The 10,633-nt window shown below is 42.2% G+C and overlaps 1 protein-coding gene across 1 annotated transcript in view; it reads right to left on the bottom strand.

The window, feature by feature from the left end:
- The window catches only part of LOC119424963 (src substrate cortactin), a gene marked incomplete in the record, with an annotated part of 68,792 nt that overhangs the window by 9,679 nt on the left and 48,480 nt on the right, over positions 1–10,633 (bottom strand). Inside the window, 3 exon segments of the mRNA XM_037692488.1 lie at positions 8,860–8,980; positions 9,126–9,367; positions 9,454–9,523. Of these exon segments, the coding sequence (XP_037548416.1) occupies positions 8,860–8,980; positions 9,126–9,367; positions 9,454–9,523 (433 nt within the window).

Genomic DNA, 10,633 nt, shown 5'->3' with positions numbered 1-10,633 from the left:
CCATGATCTCTAAGGGGTCCATGATCTCTAAGGGGTCCATGATCTCCAAGGGGCCCATGATCTCTAAGGGGCCCAGGGCAGTGAGGGCACAAGCAAAATATCTGGTTATCTCCTGCTTTACTTGGAGTTCTGCGCTGCACAGAGAGACTGCTGTGCTTCCGCTGCATCTGTGCAGCCCCGCCTCCTCCCAGCAGCTGCAGCTCTGTTTTTTTTCTATTGGATCCTTGACTGCGCGACCTGTCAATCAACTCAGAAGGCGTGTCAGTAACTGACCAATCAACGACCTCAATTTGTCCCGAAGGTAAACGCCCCTTACCTGCTGAGAAGCTCATCAGTTTTCTTTCTTGAGAAACATTGTTTTAATTAAAACAATAAGTTTGTATCTGTTGCGAGATGATTTTAGCAGTTTTGCAGATTTTAAATGTACTTAAGAATAGTACGACTTAAAACCGCTCATCAAACAGAAGGAAGGATTATTATCACTCCTGTTACTACAGTGAATGTGGTACTTTGCTATAAGTACGACTATATTAATGGCATCAGAGAAAACTGAGCTCAAGTTATCACATAAAGTAAAATGTCATCAGCATCAAAAGAAGGAATGTTAAGTTTGAGATTAATCCAGTTTCTGATGTCTGACCAAACACTTTGTATTGACATAAAAAAAAAATTGCTTGAGGGATTCATCTTGTGATTTAAAAAAGACACACAAATCAACATCAAATTTAAATCTTCTTTGCAGAAACATAACTACAGCATAGATCTTATTTATTATTTTAAAATGATTCTCCTTCACTTTAGGAGATTTAGGCCATTTGACAAATTTAGAATGAGCAGAAGTCATTCTGGTTTTATGATTTATACTGGGAGGTTTCTTGAAGGAATCTTTGTTATAATCAGTAAATCATTTGTTGCAAACATTCATTGATAATCTTATTAAATTTCAAGTCAACTAAGTTACAGATATTTAGTTTTAATTTGGGCATCTAATCAGCACCTTTGAATATTTTTAATTCATTGAATCAGCTGTTGGTCAGGTTACTTCTTGTTGTGCCATTAACTCTAAAATAGTTACTGAATCAAGTGTTTACTTCCATCCATCCGGGGGGTATCAGCCTAAGTGGGGAGGTCCAGACTTCCCTCTCCCCAGCCTCTTGGACCAGCTCCTCCAGGGGAATCCCAAGGTGTTCCAAGTGTTTACTTGTGTAGGTAAAACTAGATGTTAAACAACCATTAAAATACACCAGAATGCAGGAAATGGCATCTACTTTATTCAAAATGTTCTGAGGGAGGACCACCAGACCCCCCATCACTGTGTGTCCCCCCCATTATAAATGCTTCTGACACCAGTGGCCAACATGTTACTAAACAAGTACACATATGGTGTCATGTGGTGTTCAAAGTACTTTCAACTTAATTCAGTCTTGATGATTTGTGTCAATGAGCATTTGGAGTTTTATACATAAAAATACACTTGATAGTTAGAAATTTAAGTATATTTACTGTATATTATGGTAATTTATTCTGTATTTTGCCAGATTATGGTGATTCTGGGATCGTGATGATGGGGACCATGAAGATTGTTGCCCAGGGTACAGTGAAGTGTTAATCAGGCCCTGTCCTTCAGTCAGATTGAATGATCTGATCTGAAATCAGCCTAACTCAGTAGCTATGTTTACAGCGCAGAATTCTTTGACCGGATTGAAATGTGTTCGTTTAAATAATTCAAATGTATTGTTTACATGGGCACAATCTGTTCATGACGAGCGTTTACATGCAGCGGGCTTTGTTCTGAACAGCAGTACTGACATGCGCAGAGTGGTAAACTCTCCTTAAAAAAAACACAGAAGAAGAAGTTCTACTTCCGGGGTGAACGTAAACAAACCTGAGCACCCAAAATGGACCCGCAACAGGTTTTAATGACGATGGAGACGTTACTGCACTCCCTGACTGAGCTACAGGTGATACAGATCATTTTGAGCTCTTTCAAAGTTTCTAGTAGAAATGTTGTATCTCTCACCGACCAGTTTTACTTCCCTGACATGCTAATATTATTAGCATTAGCCAGGCGGAAATGGCAAAGTCGCACATGTGCAGTCAGGTCAGTTTTTCACCATCAGATAAAAATGAACAGATCAAGTGTTTACATGCGCTCCGATCGGGTTACGGATCGGCGTAAACCACCCGTTTCGTTCTGATCACAAATTATAACGGATCGTGCCGAATACACAAAAAATAACCCGAACGGAGTGTTTACATGACACACTTTTATTCCGACCGGCCATTTGATCTGGTTACTTATGTCCATGTAAACATACCCTGTGTCAGTAGGCTTCAGATGGTGCCATTTTATGAACTCATTACCTCACTGTGCTGCTATCTGTGTTTATGCCAACACTGCTAACTAGTTATGACCACCTGTGTAAAATAGAGCCTGACAGATATATCGGTAGGACCAATAATTGTGGCTGATATCCCCCACCTCCACTCTAAAACTGTTTGTTTAAACAGCGCGCTGCGCAGCTTAGGATGAGTCTCCGTCCATCCCCCCCCGCGCTCAGTCTGCCCCTCCTCCAACACGGACAGACTGAGCGTGGCTGACCGAAATCAGACTACCTTCTCTGGACTGAACGAAAATAACAGACCGCTGAAGCCCTGGAGCTCGAATGTCCACCGTAAAACTAACTTTAACATGGTTTAATGTGGCGTATGGCTCTGCAGACATTCCACGTTGCCGTCTTGCTTTGTGGTGTTTCTAGTGTAAAATATTTCCACACAGCGGACATATTTAGATGAAAAGTTTGTTAGCCGTTAGCCACAGTGCTACTGCACGTTGTAGCTGCTGCAAACTATGAACTGGATTTCCTGAATGTGAGGCGGGTCTTATTACTCTGGGTTCATGAGACACGACTCCGTTCAGGAAATCCATTCCATAGTTTGAAGCCAACATGCAGTGCAAACACAGACATGCATCATGGATTGAAAATATCGGAAGGTTGGATCGGAAAAATCCAATACGTAAATTATGCTGGTATCGGAGCCCAATACGGATACTGGATCGGATCAGCCCCATCCCTATATAAAAATAGCAACAATTAAGTTCTAAACAGGTCAGGTGCATACAGTACATATGTGAAATGTTTAAATGTTTTAATGTGAAAACATTAAAGTGTTTATTGTGGTGCAGGATTAATTTTATTGTCCTATGTACAGACATGGGGAGGAGTTGAAAAGTTTGATAACCATAGGGAGGAAGGACTTCCCGTGGCATTCTGTGGAGCACTTCGGTGATCTCAGTCTATGACTGAAGGTGCTGCAGTAAAAATAAATAAGAAGTAAAATAAATAAATAAGAAGTCCTCAGACAAGGCTTGCTTTCTTGATTTTACAGAAAACTTTTTATTTATGAATTTATAAAAAGACCCAAGCCTCCCAAGGCACAAGTGTGTAGGATACATTTAGCAGGTATATCAGCTGTTTGTTCCCTTATTTTCTGAAGCTCTTGTTTTACCAGAGAAAAGACATCAAAGATTGTTCTGTGGTGAGAGCACTCACTACTTCACGTGCTGGATATGACAAAGGTCAGATGTCTCACTGATTGGAATTCAAACCCAAAACATTTTAACAGTTTTTAGCATGAATTTACATAAAATAATTATTAACTATGAATTATCACCTCATTCATGTAACTTACTTACATGATGAACTTATTACTGTCTTTGAACAAAAGGCAGCACAGTGGGACTAATTAAAGGTGGAGCTGATTAGCTTAGCGTCATGGTTGCTAACAGCTGCGCTAAACAAACAAGCCCCACTCCACTCGCCGTTTACTGAGATTGTTGGGGATGGACAAAGTGCAAATATTTTCAGCCATTATATCGATTATTGGTGGTTGCCTACTCCTCCCATATCGTATCGTGACAGGGCTTAATTTGTAAAGTGATAGATGCCGGAAGAGCTGGCAGGCCGGGAGTGGGGGGTGGGGGGGTGTCATGGTGGGGGGAGTTGTCTGTGGATCCTCCCACAGAAACTTTTGGATAACAGAGATGCCATTTCCTGCATTTTGGTGTATTTTAACGGGTTGTTATACATCAACATTTACTTACATTTGTAGACACTTAATAAAATTACTATTTTGGAGTGGAACAGCAGGTATCACTCAACCCCCTGTGAATAGTAAACAGCCATCAGTGTGCTAATGATCCATTGTTAGGCTGATGGTCCTTCTTGACCATGTGATCAGCTGGTTTTGGTTGTCAGCAGCAAACTGGTTGATCCACCCTGAGAAGGTGCTATTTAAGAGACTGAGCTGAAAACAGCACCTCAGACTGAGGAAGTCTCTTGGATGAGAGAGGAAACGTTTCTACATTTTTTTTTTTGCTTTGTTTTTTTGTTTTCTTGTTTTTTGAATGTCCAGAGGAGCAGATTGAACTTTTTTTGATTTTTCTACCTGGATTATTGAGCATGCATCAGGATAACAGCAGGTTGTGTGTGAATGAGCAGCTCTGATTCTGTCAGTGTCCTAAACCCCCCTCCTCCCTCCCCTCACTTCATGGTTCTGAGCTGAACTCTTCTCCACTGAATTTAGTGTTGCTCCTGCTCCAGTCTCGTGGCACCGTTTTGAAGCACCAGAAGGCTTCATTTCTCAGTCAGTCAGACGGACGGACAAACAAACAAACCAACCATCCATCCATTTTTTATTAAAGTAAACTGGACTGTCTTTTTGACATTTTGATTGCTGTTGTTATTTTGACAAATTAGCGCCGTAGTTTTGAAACTTGATGTATAATGTGAAGAACACATCAAACATTTCTCTCTTTGTATTTTTTATTTATTTTTTACAGTAAGCTTTTTAAAAATTATTATGTTTGAAATGTAGCAGGAGTTCAGACACCTGCTGATGGTGTGTGCGCGCTCTCTAGAGCTGTCTGGAGACGTTTCTGTGCGTAATGTGCACTGTCCACTGGGCATTTATTTATTCTGTTGAATAAATGATCGTTTCTGTTTCGGAAGTCTGAGAGGGTCTGATCGGTGATAGCCAAAATTTCCATATTTGTCGAGCTCTAGTGTAAAGTGCCACAGGGAGAAAGATCTCTTTTTTTCCCCCGGCAAGAATAAAGTTGTGTTGGCTTTCTCGCAATAGCGATTTTCAAAGTAGCTTTATTTTTTGCTGTGTTCCGATTGCCTCTTCAGCTCAGCTACTGTTCAGCCCAGAGCCTCAAGGTATAAATATCAGGTCAGCGCTGTGAAACGTGATTGACAGTACAGCAGCAATGGGGGAGAGAAGTGGGAGGAGAGGAAAAGAGATCCAGTTGTGAATGACTGAATCATGCGTAAAAATCCTTACAAAAGGCCTAGCAAAACGACTTGAGCGAGTGGTCCCCATAATTGTCCCACCTGACCAGAAGGGGTTTGTTACAAAACGTCAGACTTTCTTCAATGATAGGCGGCTGCTTGGTGTGTTGTGTACTATCCCACCCGAACACGCTTGTGACAAAGTTATTCTTTCATTAGACGCTGAGAAAGCATTTGACTGGGTGGAGTGGGGTTATCTCTTGGAGACATTAAAGTTGTTTAAATTTGGTTCCAAATTTATATCATGGGTGAGGCTGATTTATACGATCCCCAAGGGCGGCAGTCCGCACCAACTGTAACATATCAAGATACTTCGAACTGCAACGAGGTACGAGACAGTGGTGTCCGCTCCCACCATTTCTATTTGCATTAGCGATAGTATCACTAGCTGTAGCTTAACAGCAAAGCTCCATCATTAAGGGAACTGATACCCAGCCAGTTTCACACCTACCAGGAATGTTACCCGTGTGATCAGAGGGCCCCCATTTGTGAATTAGATTAACGAAGACCTTAACAAACCACTACTGTGAGGTGTGATAAGTCAATCTGCATATGTATGTACAGGTCCTTCTCAAAAAAATTAGCATATTGTGATAAAGGTAATTATTTTCCATAATGTAATGATAAAAATGAAACTGTCATATTTCAGATTCATTGCACACCAGCTGAAATATTTCAGGTCTTTAATTGTTTTAATACTGATGATTATGGCATACAGCTCATGAAAACCCAAAATGTCTGTCCCAAAAAATTAGCATATCATGAAAAGTTTCTCTAAACAAGCTATTAACCTAACCATCTGAATCAACGACGTAACTCTAAACGCCTGCAAAATATTCCTGAGGCTTTTAAAAACTCCCAGCCTTGTTCATTACTCAAAACCGCAATCATGAGTAAGACTGCCGACCTGACTGCTGTCCAGAAGGCCATCATTGACACCCTCAAGCAAGAGGGTAAGACACAGAAAGAAATTGCTGAACGAATAGGCTGTTTCCAGAGTGCTGTATCAAGGCACCTCAGTGGGAAGTCTGTGGGAAGGGAAAAGTGTGGCAGAAAATGCTGCACAACGAGAAGAGGTGACCGGACCCTGAGGAGGATTGTGGAGAAGGGCCGATTCCAGACCTTGGGGGACCTGCGGAAGCAGTGGACTGAGTCTGGAGTAGAAACATCCAGAGCCACTGTGCACAGGCGTGTGCAGGAAATGGGCTACAGGTGCCGCATTCCCCAGGTCAAGCCACTTTTGAACCAGAAACAGCAGCAGAAGCGCCTGACCTGGGCTACAGAGAAGCAGCACTGGACTGTTGCTCAGTGGTCCAAAGTACTTTTTTCGGATGAAAGCAAATTTTCCATGTCATTCGGAAATCAAGGTGCCAGAGTCTGGAGGAAGACTGGGGAGAAGGAAATGCCAAAATGCCAAAAGTCCAGTGTGAAGCACCCACAGTCAGTGATGGTCTGGGGTGCCATGTCAGCTGCTGGTGTTGGTCCACTGTGTTTTATCAAGGGCAGGGTCAATGCAGCTAGCTATCAGGAGATTTTGGAGCACTTCATGCTTCCATCTGCTGAAAAGCTTTATGGAGATTAAGATTTCATTTTTCAGCACGACCTGGCACCTGCTCACAGTGCCAAAACCACTGGTAAATGGTTTACTGACCATGGTATTACTGTGCTCAATTGGCCTGCCAACTCTCCTGACCTGAACCCCATAGAGAACCTGTGGGATATTGTGAAGAGAAAGTTGAGAGACGCAAGACCCAACACTCTGGATGAGCTTAAGGCCGCTATCGAAGCATCCTGGGCCTCCATAACACCTCAGCAGTGCCACAGGCTGATTGCCTCCATGCCACGCCACATTGAAGCAGTCATTCATGCAAAAGGATTCCCGACCAAGTATTGAGTGCATAACTGAACATGATTATTTGAAGGTTGGTGTTTTTTGTATTAAAAACACTTGTCTTTCATTGGTGGGATGAAATATGCTAATTGTTTGGGACAGGCATTTTGGGTTTTCATGAGCTGTATGCCATAATCATCAGTATTAAAACAATTAAAGACCTGAAATATTTCAGTTGGCGTGCAATGAATCTGAAATATATGAAAGTTTCATTTTTATCATTACATTATGGAAAATAATGACTTTATCACAATATGCTAATTTTTTTAGAAGGACCTGTATGTATGTCTTACCTCAGCTTTATAACTCGAACCCCACACTCACTGTTCTTTGAACTGAGAAAGCTTCTCGGATGAGAAGCGAAATGTCTTCTGTTACAAATAAAGTCCAGTTTTTTGTCTTGAACTTTTTTGAATTTGATACCCATCAGTGTGAAAAAAAAACAATAAACCAGAAATGTCTTAGTGTAGGAAAGCACGGTGGCACAGTTGGTAGAGCTGCTGCCTCTCAGCGAGCAGGTTACCCTGGTTCAAATCCCGGTCCAGGGGCCTTTCTTGGTGGAGTTTGCATGTTCTCTCTGTGCATGTGTTGGTTTTCTCCAGGTATTTCAGTTTCCTCCCACAAACCAAAAACAAGCATGTTAGTCTGATTGGTAACTCTAAATTGTCCCTGGGTGAAAGAGAGTGTGAATGGTTGTTTGTCTTGTTTGTCTCCATGTGTCCCTGTGATGGACTGGAGACCTGTCTAGGGGGTTCCCCACCTCTCGCACAGTGATTGCTGTACATGGGCACCAGCGACCCCACGACCCAAAAAGGAAGAAGCGGGTAAAAGATAACGGATGAATGTCTTGCTGTACTTTATCATCAATACTTTTTCTACTTCAAGTTTGGAAAAATACTATGGTCCTCAGTCGGAAAAGGGTGGATGGCTCTTTTCGGGTCGAGGATAAAGTTCTGCCTCAAGTGGAGGAGTTCAAGTATCTCAGGGTTTTGTTCCAAGTGAGGGAAGAATGGAGCGTGACATTGACAGATGGATTGGTGCAGTGTCTGCAGTATTGTGGACTCTGTGCCAATCCTTTGTGGTGACGAGAGAGCTGAGCTGTAAGGCAAAGCTCTCTGTTTACCAGTCGGTCTACGTTCCTACCCTCACCTATGGTCATGAACTCCAAGTAGTGACCGAAAGAATGAGATCATGGATACAGGTGGTTGAAATGAGTTTCCACCACAGGGTAGGTGGACTCTCCCTTAGAGACAGGGTGAGAAGTTCAGTTATCAGGAGAAACTCAGAGTAGAACCGCTGCTCCTCCACATCGAGAGGAGCCAGCTGAGGTGGTTCGGGTATGTGTGACTGGGAGGAGAGCCCGGAGAAGACCCAGGACACGCTGGAGAGACTACGTCTCTTGGTTGACTTGGGAATGCCTTGGGGTCGTCCCAGAAGAGCAGGAAGAAGTGGCTGTGGAAAGAGATGTCTGGACCTCCCTGTTCAAGCTGCTGCCCCTGCGACCTGACTTCAGAACAAGCGGAAGATGATGTATGGATGGACTAACTAAAGAAATCTTAACGGGGAATAAACATCTGCTCAATACTGACTAAAAACTAAGAGTGAGAAGGTTACCTGCTGCAGCAGGCTCGTCTGTGTTCTGGTAGAAATCTGGCAGCTCGTATTCATTCTGCCTGTCGGCCTCATACAGCTGCTCTTCACTCTCAGCAGCTGGAACATCGTCCATGGTCCGACACTGGAGAGGGGACTTAGATTAAACTCTGTAGTGCTCACATAGGCCAAGGAGCTTCAAACTGACATTACATCCATTTAAAACTCCCAGAATGTTAAAAGAACCCTTTAAAGTTTGATGTTCTGACACTAGAACCAACAGAACTCACCTGGTACTCCTCAGCCGGCTGAACTGGGGGAGTCGGGCTCTGAATAGGACTGGGGTTTGCAGCAGGGACTGGGGAGTGTGCTCTTGCAATCTCCGTTTTGCTGCGTGCAGCCTCCTCCTGCTCCTGCTTCTCCTTGGCCTGTCGACGTGCTCGCTCCTCCTCAGCCCGCTTCTTGTCCTCCTCCTCCTTCTGCTTGGCGATGTTCTCGAAGCGAGTCTTGATGTTTCCCGTATTGTGGCCAACTGAACAGAGAACAACAAGGACAAATGAGGCGAAAATACATTTAAACGTCAAATATCTGGTGATGAAAAGGAGGATGCCTACTCACCAGCCTCCACAGGTTTGGTTTTCTGGTAAGCTGGGGCCGGTCTCTCCACATCCTCAAACGTTCCAGCACTCTGCCAAACACCCAAACGCATCAAGAAAGGAAACAGCCCATTACCCACACAACAAAAAACACAACTAGAAAGTTCCTGGAGAAACACTGACGGGGACTGTCACATAGTGGCCATTTTAAACTTTTGATTTGACAGTGTTAAGCTTTGGGGTTCGCTCTCAGCTACCATCACACCAAATTTCAGCTCAACACAGCAAAAAATTAATGCGGTATTCATTTTTTCTTTTAATCTATGGTGGCAATCTTTGATTTTTTATCTGAATTCAATATTTATTGGGCATTGCTCTCAGCTATCAATACATCAAATTCCAGTTTAATAGCTCTAAAAACCTCTGAGTTATATCCATTTGAAATTAGCTTTGGTGGCCATCTTGTATTTTTCAATTTGAATTCAGAGTGTGTTGTGAATCGCTGTCAGCTACCACCACACCAAATTTCAGCTCAATATATTTTAAAATAGCCGAGTTATCGTATTTTTTCCCTTTTAGCTAAGGTGGCCATTTTGGATTTTAAACGTACATCAGGAATGCATAACAACTTGCTCTCAGCTATAACCAAACCAAATTTCAGCTCAATATATCAAAGAGTGACTGAATTATAGTCAATTTTGAATGTTCTGAGGTAGCTGTGGCAGCCATCTTGATCCAAAATGGCTCCAAGAGTTTTTATTTTTTTTAATCTTTATTAAAAGTAAAACATTATAACGACTTATTAATATACATGCAAACAAATGAATAAAAGACGGGGGGATTATTCAAATACAAATTAAAAGGTGCACAAATCAAATGTTTTTATAGCTTTCTTGTTATTAGAGTCAGAAATGTTTACAATGTTCAGACTCCTTTAGGAAGGCCTGAAAAGAGGGAGGAGAGTGACAAAACTTTGATTTGTGTATGTGGTATTTCCCTAAGAGTATTATCAAATTTATGATATATAGTTCTTTCTGCTTTTTGATTTTGACATCATGGACTACAAAAGGTACATTGTTCCAACTTAAACAGCAATTAGAGTCAATGTGTCTCAGAATGAACCAGATGATGTCTTTTCAGAAGGTGGCAGTAGTGTACATATACATATATATGTACAATGTGTGTGTGTGTGTGTGTGTGTG

The sequence above is a fragment of the Nematolebias whitei genome, chromosome 2 (assembly GCF_014905685.2).
Source record: "Nematolebias whitei isolate Nwh7 chromosome 2, NemWhi1, whole genome shotgun sequence".
In the NCBI taxonomy this organism is placed as follows: Eukaryota; Metazoa; Chordata; class Actinopteri; order Cyprinodontiformes; family Rivulidae; genus Nematolebias; species Nematolebias whitei.
Note: the sequence above shows the minus strand (reverse complement) of the source record. Positions and strands in the feature narration are given on the sequence as shown.